Genomic DNA, 18,372 nt, shown 5'->3' with positions numbered 1-18,372 from the left:
GTTTCACATATGATAATATACATGTTTCAATCCTATTCTCTCAAATCATCTCACCCTCTCCTTCTCCCACAGAGTCCAAAAGACTGTTCTTTACATCTGTGTCTCTTTTGCTGTCTCTCATATAGGGTCATTGTCATCATCTTTCTAAATTCCATATATATGCGTTAGTATACATATTTGGTGTTTTTCTTTCTGACTTACTTCATTCTGTATAATAGGCTCCAGTTTCAAACACCTCATTAGGACTGATTCAAATGCATTCTTCTTAATGGCTGAGTAATATTCCATTGTGTATATGTACCACAGTTTTCTTATCCATTCGTCTTGTCAATGGACATCTAGGTTTCTTCCAGGTCCTGGCTATTGTAAACAGTGCTGCGATGAACATGGGGATACACATGTCTCTTTCAATTCTGGTTTCCTTTGTGTGTATGCCCAGCAGTGGGATTATTGGGTCATATGGCAGTTTTATTTTCAGTTTTTTAAGGAATCTCCACACTGTTCTCCATAGTGGCTGTACTAGTTTGCAGTCCCAACAAAAATGTAAGAGAGTTCCCTTTTCTCCACAGCCTCCCCAGCATTTATTGTTTGTAGACTTTTTGATAGCAGCCATTCTGACTGGCAGACATGGTACCTCATTGTGGTTTTGATTTGCATTTCTCTGATAATGAGTGATATTGAGTATCTTTCATTTGTTTGTTAGTCATCTGTATGTCTTCTTTGGAGAAATCTCTGTTTAGTTCTTTGGCCCATCTTTTGATTGGGTCATTTATTCTTCTGGAATTGAGCTGCAGGAGCTGCTTATATATTTTTGAGATTAATTCTTTGTCAGTTGCTTTTTTTGCTATTATTTTCTCCCATTCTGAAGGCTATCTTTTCACCTTGTTTATAGTTTCCTTCTCTGTGCAAAAGCTTTTAAGTTTAATTAGGTCCCATTTGTTTATTTTTGCTTTTATTTCCATTACTGTGGGAGGTGGGTCATAGAGGATCCTGCTATGATTTATATCAGAGAGTGTTTTGCCTGTGTTTTCCTCTAGGAGTTTTATAGTTTCTGGTCTTATATTTAGATCTTTAATCCATTTTGAGTTTACTTTTGTGTATGGTGTTAGAAAGTGATCGTTTCATTCATTTACAAGTGGTTGACCAGCTTTCCCAGTATCACTTGTTAAAGAGATTGTCTTTTCTCCATTGTATATTCTTGCCTCCTTTGTCAAAGATAAGGTGTCCACAGGTGCATGGATTTATCTCTGGGCTTTCTATTTTGTTCCAGTGATCTATATTTCTGTCTTAGCGCCAGTACCATACTGGCTTCATGACTGTAGCTTTGTAGTATAGTCTGAAGTCATGCAGATTTATTCCTCCAGTTTCATTCTTCTTTCTCAAAATTGCTTTGACTATTTGAGGCTTTTTGTATTTCCATACAAATTGTGAAATTATTTGTTCTACTTCTCTGAAAAATACTGTTGGTGGCTTGATAGAGAGTGCTTTGAATTTCTAGATTGCTTTGGGTAGTGTATTTATTTTCACTATATTGATTCTTCCAAACCATGAACATGGCATATTTCTCCAACTATTGGTGTCATCTTTGATTTCATTCATCAGTGTTTCATAGTTTTCTATATATAGGTCTTTTGTTTCTTTAAGTAGATTTATTCCTAAGTGTTTTATTCTCTTTGTTGCAATAGTGAATGGAATTGTTTCCTTAATTTCTCTTTCTGTTTTCTCATTGTTAGTGTATAGGAATGCAAGGGATTTCTGTGTGTTAATTTTATATCCTACAACTTTACTATATTCATTGATTAGCTCTTGTAATTTTCTGGTGGAGTCTCTAGGGTTTTCTATGTAGAGGATCATGTCATCTGCAAACAGTGCGAGTTTTACTTCTTTTCCAATCTGGTTTCCTTTTATTTCTTTTTTTCCTCTGATTTCTGTGGCTAAAACTTCCAAAACTATGTTGAGTACTAGTGGTGAGAGTGGGCACTCTTGTCTTGTTCTTGATTTTAGGGGAAATGCTTTCAGTTTTTCACCATTGAGTATAATGTTTGCTGTGGGTTTATCATATATAGCTTTTATTATGTTGACGTATGTTCCATCTATGCCTGCTTTATGGAGGGTTTTTTAATCATAAATGGATGTTGAATTTTGTCAATGGCTTTTTCTTTGTCTATTGGGATAATCATATGGGTTTTGTTTTTCAATTTATAAATGTGGTGTATCACAGTTTGATTTGCAAATATTGAATAATTCTTGCATCCCTGGGATAAACCCCACTTGGTCATGATGTATGATCTTTTTAATATGCTGTTGGATTCTGTCTGCCAGAATTTTGTTAAGGATTTTTGCATCTATGTTCATCAGTTATATTGGCCTGTAGTTTTCTTTTTTTGTGGCATCTTTGTCTGGTTTTGGTATTAGGGTGATGTTAGCCTCATAGAATGAGTTTGGAAGTTTACCTTCCTCTGCAATTTTCTGGAAGAGTTTGAGTAGGATAAGCATTAGCTCTTCTCTAAATTTTTGGTAGAATTCAGCTATGAGTCCATCTGTTCCTGGGCTTTTGTTTCCTGGAAGATTTCTGATTACAGTTTCGATTTCCATGCTTGTGATGGGTCTGTTAAGATTTTCTATTTCTTCCTGGTTCAGTTTTGGAAGGTTATTCTTTTCTAAGAATTTGTCCATTCCTTCCAAGTTGTCCATTTTATTGGCATTTAGTGGCTGATAGTAGTCTCTTTTGATCCTTTGTATTTCTGTGTTGCCTGTTGTAATTTCTCCATTTTCATTTCTTATTTTGTTGATTTGATTCTTCTCCTTTTTTTCTTGATGAGTCTGGCTAATGGTTTGTCTATTTTATGTATCTTCTCAAAGAACCAGCTTTTAGCTTTGTTGATTTTGGCTATGGTCTCCTTTGCTTCTTTTACATTTATTTCTGCACTAATTTTTATGATTTCTTTCCTTCTACTAACTCAGGTGTTCTTCATTTCTCTTTTTCTAATTGCTTTAGGTGTAGACTTTTGTTTATTTGATTTTTCTCTTGTTTCTTGAGGTAAACTTGTATTGCTATGAACCTTCCCCTTAGCATTGCTTTTACTGAATCCCATAGGTTGTGGGTTATTGTGTTTTCATTTTCCTTTGTTTCAATGCATATTTTGATTTTTTTAAATTTCTTCTGTGATTAGTTGGTTTTTCAGGAGCATGTTGTTTATCTTCCATATGTCTGTATTTTTAATAGTTTGTTTCCTGTAGCTGACATCTAATCTTACTGCATTGTGATCAGAAAAGATGCCTGGAATGATTTCAATTTTCTTGAATTTACCAAGGCTAGATTTATGGCCCAGGATGTGATCTATCCTGGAGAAGGTTCTGTGTGCACTTGAGAAAAAGGTGAAATTCATTGTTTTGAGGTGAAATGTTCTACAGATATCAATTAGTTCTAACTGTCCATTGTATCATTTAAAGTTTGTGTTTCCTTGCTAATTTTCTGTTTAGTTGATCTTTCCAGAAGTGTAAGTGAGGTATTAAGTCTCCCACTATTATTGTGTTATTGTTAATTTCCCCTTTCATATTTGTTAGCATTTGTCTCACATATTGCAGTGCTTCCATGTTGGGTGCATATATATCTATAATTTTTATATCTTCTTCTTGTATTGATCCTTTGATCACAATGTAGTGCCCTTCTTTGTGTCTTTACACAGCCTTTATTTCACAGTGTATTTTACCTGATATGAGTATTGCTACTCCTGCTTTTTTTGGTCTCCATTTGTGTGAAATATCTTTTTCCAGCCCTTCACTTTCAGTTTGTATGTGTCCCTTGTTTTGAGGTGGGTCTTTTGAAGACAGCATATATAGGGGTCTTGTATTTGTATACATTCATCCAGTCTTTGTCTTTTGGTTGGGGCATTCAACTCATTTACATTTAAGGTAATTATTGATAAGTATGATCCCATTGACATTTATTTGGTTGGTTTGGGTTCAATTTTATACACCTTTTCCGTGTTTCCTGCCTAGAGAAGATCCTTTAGCATTTGTTGACAAGCTGGCTTGTTGTTGCTGAATTCTCTCAGCTTTTGCTTGTCTGTAAAGTTTTTGATTTCTCCTTCATATTTGAATGAGATCCTTGCTGGGTACAGTAATCTGGGTTGTAGGTTTGTCTCTTTCATCATTTCAAGTATGTCCTGCCTTTCCGTTCTGGCCTGAAGAGTTTCTATTGAAAGATCAGCTGTTATCCTTATGGGAATCCCCTTGTGCATTATTTTTTTTTTCCCCTCACTGCTTTTAATATTTGCTCTTTGTGTTTGGTCTTCGTTAATTTGATTAATATGTGCCCTGGGGTATTTCACCTTGGGTTTATCTTTCTTGGGACCCTCTGGGATTCTTGGACTTGGGTGGCTATTTCCTTCCCCTTTTTAGGGAAGTTTTCAACTATTATCTCCTGAAGTATTTTCTCATGCTCTTTCTATTTGTCTTCTTCTTCTGGGATTCCTATGATTCAAATGTTGGGGTGTTTGACATTGTCCCAGAGGTCTCTGAGGTTTTCCTCATTTCTTTTAATTCTTTTATATTTTTCCTCTCTGCTTCATTTATTTCCACCATTCTATCTTCCTCCTCATATATCCTATCTTCTGCTTCAGTTATTCTACCATTGGTTCCCTCCAGAGTGTTTTAATCTCAGTTATTGCACTATTCATTATTGATTGACTCTTTTATTTCTTCTAGGTCCTTGTTAAACATTTCTTGCATCCTCTCAGTCTTAGTCTCCAGACTATCTGTAACTACATCTTGTTTTCAAGATTTTAGATCATTTTTGTCATCATTATTTTGAATTCTTTTTCAGGTAGACTCCCTATCTCCTCCTCTTTTGTTTGGTTTGGTTGGCATTTATCATATTTCTTTACCTGCTGAATATTTCTCTGTCTTTTCATCTTGTTTAGATTGCTGTGTTTGGGGTGGCCTTTCTGTATGCTGGAAATTTGTGGTTCCTCTTTATTGTGGAGGTTCCTCCCTGTGGGTGGTGTTGGGCAAGTGGCTTGTCAAGTTTTCCTGGTTAGGGAAGCTTGCGTCAGTGTTCTCACAGGTGAAGCTGGATTTCTTTTCTCTGGAGTGTGATGAAGTGTCCAGTAGTGAGTTTTGAGGTGTCTATGGGTTTGGTGTGACTTATGGCCGCCTTTATTTTAATACTTAGGGTTATGTTCCTGCATTTTTGGACAATTAGCTTAGTATGTCTTGCTCTGAAACTTGTTGGCTTTTGGGTGAAGCTTGGTTTCAGTGTAGGTATGGAGGCTTTCGGATGAGCTCTTGTTGATTAATGTTCCCTAGAGTCAGGAGTTTTCTGGTGTTCTCAAGTTTTGGATTTAAGTCTCCTGCCTCTAGTTTACAGTCTTATTCTTACAGCAGCCTCAAGACTTCTCCATCCACACCGCACTGATGATAAAACATCTAAGTTAATGGAGAAAGATTCTCCACAGTGAGGGACTCCCAGAGAGGTTTGTAGAGTTACAAGGAGAAGAGATGAGGAAGGAAAGAGATAGAGGTAACCAGGAGGAGAAGAGGGGGAATCAAAAGGGGAGAGAGCTATCTAGCCAGTAATCAATTCCCTATGTGTTCTCCACAGTCTGGAACACCCAAAGAGGTTCATAGAGTTACACAGAGAAAAGAAGAGGGAGGAAGGAGACAGAGGTGACCAGGAGGGAAAGAGGGGGAGTCAAAAGGAGAGAGACACATCTAGCCAGTAATCAGTTCCCTAAGTGTTCTCCACAGCCCAGAATACACAAAGAGATTCACAGAGCTGGGTAGAGAAGAGAAGGGGGAGGGAAAAGATAGAGGTGACCTGGGGGAGAAAAAGGAGAGTCAAAAGGGGGAGAGGGCAATCAAGCCAGTAATCACACTCTTAAGTAAAAATGGGTACTGAATATTGGATTCTTAAAGGTAAAAAATTGATAACAAATACCAAAAAGCAAAGATTAAAAATATAGAGTAGAGGTTCAGTTCAGTTCAGTTCAGTCACTCAGTCATGTCCAGCTCTTTGCGACCCCATGAATCACAGCAAGCCAGGCCTCGCTGTCCATCACCAACACCCGGAGTTTACTCAGATTCATGTCCATCGAGTCAGTGATGCCATCCAGCCATCTCATCCTCTGTTGTCCCCTTCTCCTCTTGCCCTCAATCCCTCCCAGCATCAAAGTCTTTTCCAATGAGTCAACTCTTTGCATGAGGTGACCAAAGTACTGGAGTTTCAGCTTTAGCATCATTCCTTCCAAAGAAATCCCAGGTCTGATCTCCTTCAGAATCGACTGGTTGGATCTCCTTGCAGTCCAAGGGACTCTCAAGAGTCTTCTCCAACATCACAGTTCAAAAGCATCAATTCTTCGGCACTCAGCCTTCTTCACAGTCCAACTCTCACTCTCAAAAATGCAATATTAAAAAAAAATCACAAAAATTATAGAAAATTTATATGAAATTTGCTTTAAAATTAGGGTCTTTTTTTGAAAGGTAATAATAGGTTATAAAAATGAAAATTAAAGGAGTGATAAAGAATGTAAAAATTAAAAATTTTAAAAATGATTATAGTAAAATATATCTAGGAATTTCTTTGGAGCTGTTGAGGGCAGTGTGGGGTCAGTTCAGTTTCAGATATTTCCTTGTTCCAATTTATACTTCTTCTCAAGGTCTATAGGCCCCTTCCAGTGTAGTCGGTGCTTACTACAGGGTTTTCATCTGTTGCACCTGTCATTTCCAAAGTGATTCCCTCTTCTTTGTTTATTCTGGCTTCCTCTGTTTGCAAGTCTCTTCAGTGTCTAATTTCCACCCTGACACAAGGAGGTGAAGATGATCACTTATTTAGGCTCACTTGTTCAGTTGTGCTGTGGGGAGGAAGGAACACTGCAAACAAATATCACTGGCATGTGTGAGGAGTGCTTGCAGTGTCTGGGCCACAGTGGGTTTACCCTTGCTTACAGAGTGTGTGCTTTCCTGGTCTATACTGCTCAGGCTCCAGGTCGCTCTGCAGGGGAACTGTCGAAAATGGGTCCTGGGTTGTGTGCACTTCCCAGGTCTAAGTCATTCAGGTTCAGATTCTTGGGTACTCCACAAAGGCACCCACTGGGTTGGGCCTGAGTTTTGTGCCCCTCCCAGGTCCAAGTAGCTCAGACGACCAGGTGCTTGGGGAGCACACTCTCCCCAGGTGGGTGGTGTGTCTTATCACCTCCCCACCCCAGCTGCTCAGTTTCCTGGGTGCACAGCAGGAGTGCTGAACAGGTGTGCTGTGTGTCTCCTCTAGGGAGCTGATCTTCGGCTGTAGGCCTCCTGGCAGATGTCAACCATCCAGGATCCCAGGAAGACTTGGTTAGCAACCATAAGCCTGCTCGCAATTCTGTAGAGGATGCTGTATCTTGGGCAGTGATTGCCCCTTGCCTTCTGGCTCTGACTGTCGCCCGTCTGCCTCTCTGCCTCCTGTGGGGGGTGGGTGGATCCGTAGCTGGCTAGCTCTCCTCTGGTATTCGCTCAGTCCTTCTTTCTGTGAGTGGGCCTAGCAGTGCTTTAGGTTAGAGCTTTTCATGGGAAAATTCTCTCTCTCTCTCTCTTTATTTTTCTCTCTCTGGCTATCCCATAGTTTGGGTTATTATCTCATGTTAGCTCCTTCAGATTATCCTCACACATTCAGCACAGTCCTTACCCTAAGCAACATAGCTGGCATCTACTTGTCAGCCCCCACTTGCTGGTGGTGGACTGAGCCTCTGGGCTACTTCTCATGGGATTTGTGGTTAGGCACATTATCTGTGGGTTGTTTTTTTTTTTTTTTTTCCCCACTCCCAGTTATGTTGCTCTCTGAGATTCCAAAACTCCCCACAGACCCACTGGTGAGAGGGTGTTTGGAAACTTCCTGGTTCCTCCTTCACAACTCCCTCCCTGAGATGGGTCTCCATTCCTAACTAACTCTTTTGTCTCTCTTTTTATCTTTTATATTTTGTCCTACCTCCTTTTGAAGACAATGGGCTGCTTTTCTGGGTGCCTGGTGTCCTCCAGGTGTTTCGTGGAATTTGCTCAGCGTTCAAATGATCTTTCAATGAATTTGTGGGGGAGAAAGTGGTCTCCCCATCCTATTCCTCCACCATCTTCAATGCTATGATTTTAGAAGGCACTAGTCTGCTCTATTACAAAGAATGTCTAGTACAGTGTAACTTAAAATGAATGAAGTCAAAGTTCCCATCCCTTTAGATTTCAAACACAATGATATAGTTTGGTACAGTATTACAGTATTTGAATAATAACATAATAGGATTACAGGCCTGTTAATATCTTGTCATTGTTGTTAAAGAAAGAAAGAAAAAAAAAAAGAAACCACTGAATGGTCCTTTTTTCTACTTTTCACACGATTTCATAGATACCTGTATGTTTATTTTGCCACTATCTTGGTTATAGAATCACATTCACATCATAAACTCCAAGGCACATCGTTTCTGAATGATACTTAGATTTAAAGTGGTGTCATAATATCTCATTTAATAAAACTACAGGGCATAAAGCATTCTTTTATGCTTATTTTTCAACTTTTCTAAGCCATCTGAAAGAAACGGGTTTGGAAACAAGCTGATGAAAGGCAGTGCTCTAGTTTGGGTGACATGGGGGGAAGCATTTCTGTTGTCCCAATACAGATAATGACCAACCATGTTGATAAAATTAATTTCCCTTCTCTGGGTCCTTTCACTCCCTTGTTGATTCTATTCACCTCCTCCCCTCACCACTCCCACTTCCCTTAGCTCACAGATTCCAAAGCCTTTTTTTTTGTGTGCTGAGAAATCTGCCAGTATGAGAATCTAACCATGAGGCAGAATCTGTCTCCATAACAGCTCAGAGGCAGTACTTGCCCTTCTCTTCCTTGCTGATCACCGATGTGTTGACATTTGATTTAAATTCTGTTCATATGATGTGTCTGCTCAGGAAGTTGATTAAGGGACAGTGAAGCAAAAGCAGGCATTAGCTCTGGATTTATTCCAGTGGTAGAAGTATCTAGAATATGGTGGCAAATGAAAGTATCATTTGTGGGGTCCAGTGTCATCATGGGGTGATGCCAGCAATGGCATTAGATGTTCACTGAGGTCTGGAATGGCAGCTCAAAGAAAGCTTCCTTGGGAATGACCAACTGGTTCCTATATGCAGCATCCCTTGCAATCTGTCTGTTTACTTATTCTCTAGCCTTCCTGTGCTTGTGTGTTTGTTTATAGTTAGATTCTGTTGTTTGCAGTCTAGAACTGAAACTGAGACTTCATTTCTAAACCTCTTACATGTAAGTTATTTTACTTCCTATCTATTCCTGACACATAAAGGCCCATAAAATAAATCTGAGTTCATTTTTTTTACAGAGTATGTGAAAATAGGATCAGAAAGAAAGGTGTGATCTAATTCTCTTACTAGATAATGTCTTATTTGCCTGGAGAACATGCATCTGATAATAGGAGTTCTAGGGTTTAAGAAGATACAAGAACTTTACAACATCTTTGCATGGTGAATATCCACACAGCAGGTCCAGATTCTTCACTTCCTCTCCAACAACTCCTTCCCTTTAACTCATGCCAATTAATTTCCTCTGTTTATAATATATCCTGCATTTAGTATCAGCTTCACAGCTTCCTATTTTACATTTTCCAGATTTGGGAATGTGTCAGCCCCTTTTAATGATTTTCAGAAATCTACCTTTAAGTCTTCTACATCATTTCCTTCCTTGACAATAAAATTTCTTCCAATGTGTCAGAATGTATTATTTTTATTAATAAGGATGCTACTAATAGTGACACTTTAGATTATGCCATGTACCTTTCTTAGTATCTAACTGTATCTAAAAGGTCATACTAGCCTTTGCATTACCCAGTACACATAGGAGATTTCAGTTTTTATGGCACTTTATTTTTTTTTTTACAAGTTTGTATTTCCAATAACTTAAAATGGCAAGATAAGGAAGTACCCTCAGCCTCTTCCACTAGACCTGGGTTCTATTTAAAGTCAAGTCTCTTTGGACAGAAAACAGCTTTTTCATTCAGAAGCTCTAGAGGCTGCTTTCTTCAATTCACAATCTTAGTTCAAAATCCTGCAGCAACAGAAGCATTTGTAAGACCAGGGGACCTCACTCTTCTTTAAAGAAGTTAAACTGTAGTTTAACTTCTGATGTTGGCATCACCAACAAGAAGACACTGGTTACCAAGATTGTCCAAGTGATCTGTGGACAGAAGTGACTTATTCATGTTCTCTGACTAACTGTGTTAAAGGGTGTCAAATTGGGGCTGAAGTCAAAAGTAAGAAAGTACATAATTCAGAGACCTGTCTCAGACTGCTACTGTGGGAAGCACTTTGCCGGCAAATGTTTCTGAATTCAAAGGCCCAGCGGCTAACCTTTACAGGGATTTGCTGGAACTATTAGTGAAGTTAGGTTCAGTGGGATCTTTCAAAAGACACAGTTCAAAGATGGTTCTGGTAAGTAATTGAGTACACAAAAGTCACGATCCCTTGTTCAAAAGCTTGCTGCTGCTGCTGCTGATGCTAAGTCACTGCAGTCATGTTTGACTCTGTGTGATCCCATAGACAGAAGCCCACCAGGCTCCCCCATCCCTGGGATTCTCCAGGCAAGAATACTGGAGTGGGTTGCCATTTCCTTCTCCAATGCATGAAAGTGAAAATTGAAAGTGAAGTCTCTCAGTCGTGTCCAACTCTTAGCGAGTCCATGAACTGCAGCCCACCAGGTTCCTCTGTCCATGGGATTCTCCAGGCAAGAGTACTGGAGTGGGGTGCCATCGCCTTCTCCCAAAAGCTTGCTAAAGAACCTTTTAAGAATCTGACCCCAAGTTCTCTGAAAATACCTAATATATGACTCTGGACAGTAACCAATGACTTCCCTGATTTTTTCTCTGCTCCAGCCTTTGACAAAGTCCACTGCTTTTGAGTTTTGCTTTTTCCCACAAATTGAGATAACTTGTTCCCTTGCTTAACTGTAGTAGAATGTATCATAGTATATCATCTTGTAGTGAATTTTAAATTTCAAATTGGGAGAAGAACTTGGGTGCTTTTACATTTCCAATAGGGAAATATAAAAATAAATAGTGTGGTACCTGTCTTTAAGGATGTTACAATCTAGTGGGAGCAACTTGTATGTAAATGGCTGATTATGATACAAGGCAACGTGAAATAAGCATTAACTAGAGGACAAGCTCATCCATGGTAACACAGATAATGGAGCAATTAATTCTAACTGAAAGGGAACGAGAAGCTCCTGTGCAAAGGTGGTGGCATTTGAGAAAGTTACACAGAATAATTATAAGTTTTGAGGGGCGACAGAGGAGAAAAAAGTGTTTCACTGCTAGAACAGAATTGGCATAAGCATATAGGTTCAATTCAAGAGTTTTTTGTTCTGTTTTGTTTTAATCTACCACCTGCAAGACACTATATCGTAGGCTCGGGGAAAGATGCACAGAGAAATGACACAAGTTTTGTTTTCTTCTATACTTTAACTTCTGTTTAGAGAGAAAAGTCATTTCTGTATGAATATATTTGAAGAATTCATAACATATGGCTGATTGGAACAATGTAACTGAGTTGGAAGTCCTTTAAAATCTATAGCACATGAGATCAAGACCAGCACTTTTCTCAGAGGAAAGAAAGAAAGATTTCTAGGGGACATGGAGGTATGAGCTGTTTCTTAAAAGGAGGATAAAATTTAACATGATAAATAAGGGATACGGATATTCAAAATGACAGGTATGGCATGAACAAGATCTAAAGGCGGAAATAATCCTGGCATGCCCATGTGATTGTGGAAGCACCAATCTAAAGTACAAGGTGATTTTGGCCCAATCTAGGAAGATAAAAAAATAGAAATTCATGTTTAGGTAAATTCATTGTCTGAAAAATTCAGGCAGACAAATTAAGTGAGCAAAGCAGTCTGAGCACATGATGAAAGATAGTAAAGAATACTATGGCTCAGTTTCATCCAAAGGAAAGACACCACTAGGCTCTAGCCATTATCTAGAGCCATCATCATTCCTGTAGTAAACTCTGCTCTAATGTTGCCAGACCCTCCCATTTGTTACAATGTGTCATTAAATTGGAACTATATGTATATATATATAAATTAGAAATATATAAATATATATTCATAAATAATTTTATAAAATCTGTAGCCTTCCAGGATCCTCTGTCCTTGGGATTTCCCAGGCAAGAATACTGGAATGGGTAGCCATTTCCTTCTCCAGGGACTCTTCTGACCCAGGGATTGTTCCTGCATCTCTTGCACTGGCAGGTGGTCTCCTGTGTTGTAGGTAGATTCTTTACCAACGGGGCTACCATGGAGGACATATACATACATGAAGTGGAGTGAAGTGAAGTCGCTCAGTCGTGTCCGACTCTTTGCGACCCCATGGACTGTAGCCTATCAGGCTCCTCCGTCTATGGGATTTTCCAGGCAAGAGTGCTGGAGTGGATTGCCATTTTATATATGTGTTGTGTGCGTGTGTGTATGAATTAGAATATAGATAATAGAATATATATATATATAAACTAGAAAACAAAATTTTGTTGGTCAAAACCTACTTAGACATGTAAGAATTCCCTGCGTCACATCTAGTATGTGGCCCATTGCTTTTTAAACTCTGCCCAACTATAGAGGGTAAAGACTGCTGGAACTAAAGCTTTTGCATTATATTCGATGGCCATTTAAGGTTACAGAACATAGATGCAACATAAGGAAAGTAGCATGTTTTAACTAGGCACCAACAATGCAGGTTATTTGTATATGAAAACTATTAAAGGAAAGGGAATTGATAAGAATTACTGACTGCTATTAAAGTTTTTTAAATGTTTTTCTAGATAAATTCATTTTAGAAGTCTATCTGTTGTTTAAACAGGTAACAAGAAAAGTTTACAACAAAAATTTGGAAATATTTATTGGCTCTGATTTCTTTTCAACTGTCTCATTTGCCTTTAAGAAGAAAAACTACAGCTATAAGATTCTTTTCCATTCTAATAGGGAAAGGATTCAAGTTGGGCCTGAAGCAGTACTTGATAAGTGACTCTTTATTTGCCAGCACTATGAGGTGCCAATGTGGGATGCCACCATGAGGTCTTGGTCAGGTTCATTTGTGTGCCTGTTGTGTCTGAGTCCATGAGCCTGGCTGACTTTGAAACGAAGTGGGGTTTGAGTGTTTACAAGAGATGCTTTGGGTCTAGTCAGTTTTTGAATTGATAGTTCATAAGTCACTCACAAAAATATTATGTTAATACACTCTTGGTTTAGGTTTTTCCCCAACCTAGTATGAAAGTATTTAAATTGATGTTATAAACATAACTTCTAAGCTTTCACACTGCAAGCCTTCACAGAAGGCTTGTTATTTAACAAAAAAGCTCGTACTTTCTCTCCCCTCTCAGGAATTCCTGACAGGTAGAGGAGCTTAGTAACAGGGCAGAATGGGGTAGAATAAAATATTTCTCTTGAAGATTACAATATTCCACCTCTGTCTGAATGAAATGCAACTTCCAGATGTTGCCTATGTTTCACTGAAAACCAACTGCTAGATTTTATGAACAATGCAAATTCCTAAAATGTAACAGGGCTTTCTAATGCTGAGAAAACATTTAGAAGAGCATCAAATCTTGAAAATGTGCTAATGAGCTACAAAGTCTGATTAAAGCAAAGGTACAATGTTCCAAAAACATGTTTTGTGATTTAGATAAGTATGGCTTAGGTTTCATCATAGATGTGAGCACTTTAAAGACAGAATGTGCAAAGATAAGAAAGTCTCAGTAATAAAAACAATTCACAATAGCTCCTTATTAAGTTATTTTCAGTAGAAAGTGTTAAGATCTGAGAACTGTATAAAAAAGGAAAGAAAGGAAAAGCAGGCCACATATGCAAACCATTTACTCACTAAAAGATGAACTATTAAGGCTTCATAACATAAAACATGACATTTCAAATTATTTAATTTGATGATTATTTATAAATAATAAGCCCAAGTTATGAGCAGATGTGAACAAAGATGAACATCTTCTGTTACGTAATTGTGGAGGATAGAATAGTTGGAAGTATTCTTCATAGACAATATCCCTCTGGGATAGAAAATCCTAACATATTTCAGCTTTAGTTAAGATCAAACTGATCTAATTAGCATTTTCATCTAATTTATTGCTCAGAATTCCCTTCAGTGAGGCATGCTTTTGATAAATTTCAAGGAATGCTGTTTTCAGAAAAGTTTGAAATTAGACATATAAAACCAAAATGAGAAGCTTTTTAAGATAAGCCAAAATTATCTTAAAAACTAAAATGACAAAATTGGAAAGTCATAAACTATATTGTTATGTTAATAAGAAGATATGACTTACACAGAATAACTCAGGATTATTCTATATTTATCATATTTGGGGCACAGGGCATAATTTACCTGGAGAATTTCAATTAAAGTTACACACAACTAATTAGAGAAAAAAGGATTTCTCACTCTTTTGACTGAATGATAATGCTGCCATGTTGGTTAGTTATCTTGTAAGGTCATTATAAATCATAGAGGTATTGAAAAAAATATAATTAAATGTGCGAATAACTTTGTTTCATTTTTATCTTCTGATTTCAGATGATAAAAATTGATTATGAATGAGTGTTCCCACAACACATTTCACACTCTGGAGACTAGAATTTCACTTCCACTTCTTTGCATATGCAGATATGGACTCTATACTATGGAGAATGAAACTATAAATTTAGTACCTCAGACAGGCATTGTGAATATACGAATGTGTTCACAACACATTATCAATATGGTTACAAAACAGAAGCAAGATGTAGACACAATCTTGGTAGACTTTATCTGATTAATTTCCTATATGGCATTTTTCACTTGACTGAAAAGGAAACCACTGATGCATTCTTCTTTTTACTTACAATTCTATTCCCAGAAGGTAGAAAAAAAAATCATATAATGCTGTACTTGATTTTGACCAATAAGAATGAACCAGTTAAATTTAATTTTAGGGAAGAGATGCTGAACTACTCTAACACAATTATATCCTTAAGCACACCTCATTGATAAAGCAACTACCGTGTACCCTATTTGTGACACCAGGGACTTTTGAGGAATTAGTATTAGAAATATCATTATCAAGGGTTGCAAATACACCTCCTTCCTCTTTCTTTAGTATATCTTAAGCGTTTCATTGCTTTAGAAATATTTTCAAAGACATAATGAGAAAACTATCCATCAAGATTCATTAATGATTTCTCTATCAACATGCTAGAAAAAGAGCAACACTAATCCTCAGTTTCCTACAGGCTTTACTAAGCTTACCTTGTGGTACAGTTCTTCAGAACTATCCCTAGTGAAGGTTAAGAAAAGTTTATGTTTGTTAAGTATTATCAAGGAGCAGCTTCCTCTTTTCCCAAATCACCCATCTTCATTCCTTATACTGCTTTCACAAAATAAGTATGTACATACACATTTAATACATCCTATATTTAACATGAACAAAATTCTCTAGGGAGAATCAATGATTTAAGTAAAGAATTTCAAATATTTTAGGAATCATGGGTCCATGATCACCTCATGCTATGAAGTAATTAATAAAAAAAAATTCAACCTGAGGTTTTCACAGATCCTAAGGGATTTTTTGCAAGTAAAACTACTGCCATCATGACATAAAAATAGTTGGTTGTCCTCATTCAAATTGCACCCATTGTTTCTGAATTCATATGAATTCAAATGCTTCTTTGAAGTTTCTGTAAGTTTCTTAACGTTGTTAAAATAAGAATGCCATTTAACGTGTGCTTCAGAAACTAAGCATTTACTTGCTGATTTCAGAAAATATTAACTTGGGTGCCACAACCAAAACAAAATCTTGGATTCATATTTCTTAAGTAATCACAGATTATGTGAAAGAACAAAATGGTGTTTTGCAGAGAATGGGAAATAAGGCAGAAAGCATTTCTCTGGAGACATAGGACAAGTTTGCTCTGCTTAAGCAAAGTAAATAAAAACCTGGGGCACCAATCATACAGCTAAAAGAGGGCTTGGAAACTATAACATACTTATCACATCTGCCAAATTATATCTCCTAATAGCTCTAACATTAATACATATTCATACATGGCTAAAGTCTGTGAGTAATTTATAGAATGCATATATTTATAAAAAGTTCTTTTTCTCTGATGAATATATTTATTCCCCAGAGATAAATTTAAAGTCACATGACCATAGGATTTAAGCACCTATCAGATAACAGCAATCTATTTCAAAGCAAAGTGCACAGACTCAGATTTTCTTTCCATATGTAAGAATATTTGGTAGCTATGTAGACACAAATATTAGGAAAAGAGCCACTGTTATTAAGGACAAGACTTACCAGTGCTTGTCAGCAAGTTCACATTTCTCATCACACCTTCTGTGTAAGCCCCTGGCTCGTAACTGTCCATTTCACCTGTGACAATGTGAGCAACTCTTGCTGCCCGTCCTCTGATAGCACCTGCAGCTCGGTCTAGATTATCAGCATCCTGGTCTCTCAAGGCTATGATACATTTGTTGACATCTTCTAAGATATGGCTCTCTGTAAGTAAACAGATCAAATTAGTTTAGTGGGTTTGTTTCTTTCTTTTTTTTTTTAATCACACAAATCTAGCATACTGTGTGTGCGTGCGTGCCATGTCACTTCAATTTTGTCCAACTCTGTGTGACCCTATGGACTGTAGCTTGCCAGGCTCTTTTGTCCATGGGATTCTCCTGGCAAGAATATTAGGGCATTGCCATGCCCTCCTCCAGGGGATCTTCCCAAGGACCTGAACCCATGTCTCTTAAGTCTCCTGCACTGACAGGAGCACTCCTTCCCACTAGCGCCAATACTGTAATTTTGTTAATTTCTGGTTGCACACAGGTACACATTGGGAATGAAGAGCACTGACAACTAAGAAGAAAAAATGCAGACAATTCTGCTTATACCTTTTTAAAATAGCACAACTTGTAAATTCAAAACTTTGCATTTTTATCAGCAATTCTTATAGATTGCAACTGATTTTAGATTCTGATTCCAATAGATTAGATTTTAGATTTGAATGGTTTATAAATGGAAATTAAGGGAAAATTCTATATTAAAGCAAAATAAAATGTATAATGATGGAGCACAATTCTAATAAAAGCAATACTATGTAGATTATGAAACTATACTAAATATAGAGAAAGATAAAACTACAGCATTCCATTCAACTAATATTCATTGATGTGAGCTATTTAATACAACTATAGAAATCTTGTAAATTAGGAAATGATGAAAACTGTGAGATATATAAATTTTATATTGTAAAGCAGCACCCTCACTACAACTGTGAAAAGACTCATATATAAAGAGTGCTTTACAAAGATTGACTGACTTGAAGAAAATGAATCCCAGAGAAACTTGCTCACTCTAAAGAGTAGCTCCAGACCTCTTTCTCTCCTTCCTTCTTTGCATGATTAGTGCATGAAGAAAGCAGGGAGTTATTAGTATAGTATACCAATGTGGTTTTCTTTTTCCCATAAAATGATTAATGCTCCCAGACAAAACTAATGAGTGGAGCTGAGTAAACATGTGGAATATCAACAAGCACGGGCAATGATATTTCTAAGAAATTTAAAGGATATTAAAAGAAAGGTTTCTGTCTTTATTAAATGAATCCCCACCCAAAATACTTTAAGCCTCTATTACTTCAAAACATGCACAGAAAATAACTACAACAAAAAAGGCCTCAGTAATTTCCAGAACATATTGTTAACTTTCTCACTTTCTCTCTCTCCTCTCTGGACTTGTCGATTTTCTGCAGATAGGCTATACAAAACAGGCATTCATAAAGCTATTTCTTTGCAGAGTCACACCTTCCTCTTATTGTGCAAAGCATAAAATTCAAGCTATCAAAGAATATGGTCCCCAGTGAACTTCTAAGACTTAATGTCTACTCTTCCTCTGCATGCCTCTTATGCTTCAGTTATATTTATTTTATAATTTTCCAAACCTGCCATAATTTTTCAAGCCTCTGTGCCAGTGAGCATACTAGAACCTTGACCAAGACTGCTCTTTTGGGTTATGTGTTTGTGTGTGTAGGCTTTTCCAACTAGCAACTCTGTACACCAATGGGGTGATCTGGAAGTTAACTCAGTTCCAACACTATCTACCTGGAGATGTGTTCTTCTAGGTGGCTCAGACAGTAAAGAATCTGTCTGCAAAGCAGGAGGCCCAGGTTCAATCCCTAGGTCCAGAAGATGCCCTGGAGAAGGGAATGACAATCCACTCCAATATTCTTGCCTAGAGAATTCCATGGACAGAGGAGCCTGGCATATAGGAGTGCTAGAGCCCTTGGAGTCACAAAGAGTTGGACACGACTGA

The 18,372-nt window shown here is 37.5% G+C and overlaps 1 protein-coding gene across 1 annotated transcript in view; it reads right to left on the bottom strand.

Moving 5' to 3' along the window:
• CTNNA3 (catenin alpha 3) overlaps positions 1–18,372 on the bottom strand; it is a 1,850,481-nt gene that overhangs the window by 483,118 nt on the left and 1,348,991 nt on the right. The window contains exon 12 of the mRNA XM_052639474.1: positions 16,366–16,566. Within this exon, the coding sequence (XP_052495434.1) occupies positions 16,366–16,566 (201 nt within the window). The remainder of the gene's footprint in view (positions 1–16,365; positions 16,567–18,372) is intronic.

Source organism: Budorcas taxicolor, chromosome 5 (assembly GCF_023091745.1).
Source record: "Budorcas taxicolor isolate Tak-1 chromosome 5, Takin1.1, whole genome shotgun sequence".
Taxonomy (NCBI): domain Eukaryota; kingdom Metazoa; phylum Chordata; class Mammalia; order Artiodactyla; family Bovidae; genus Budorcas; species Budorcas taxicolor.
The sequence above is the reverse complement of the archived record's forward strand: the minus strand, read 5'-3'. Positions and strand labels throughout refer to the sequence as shown.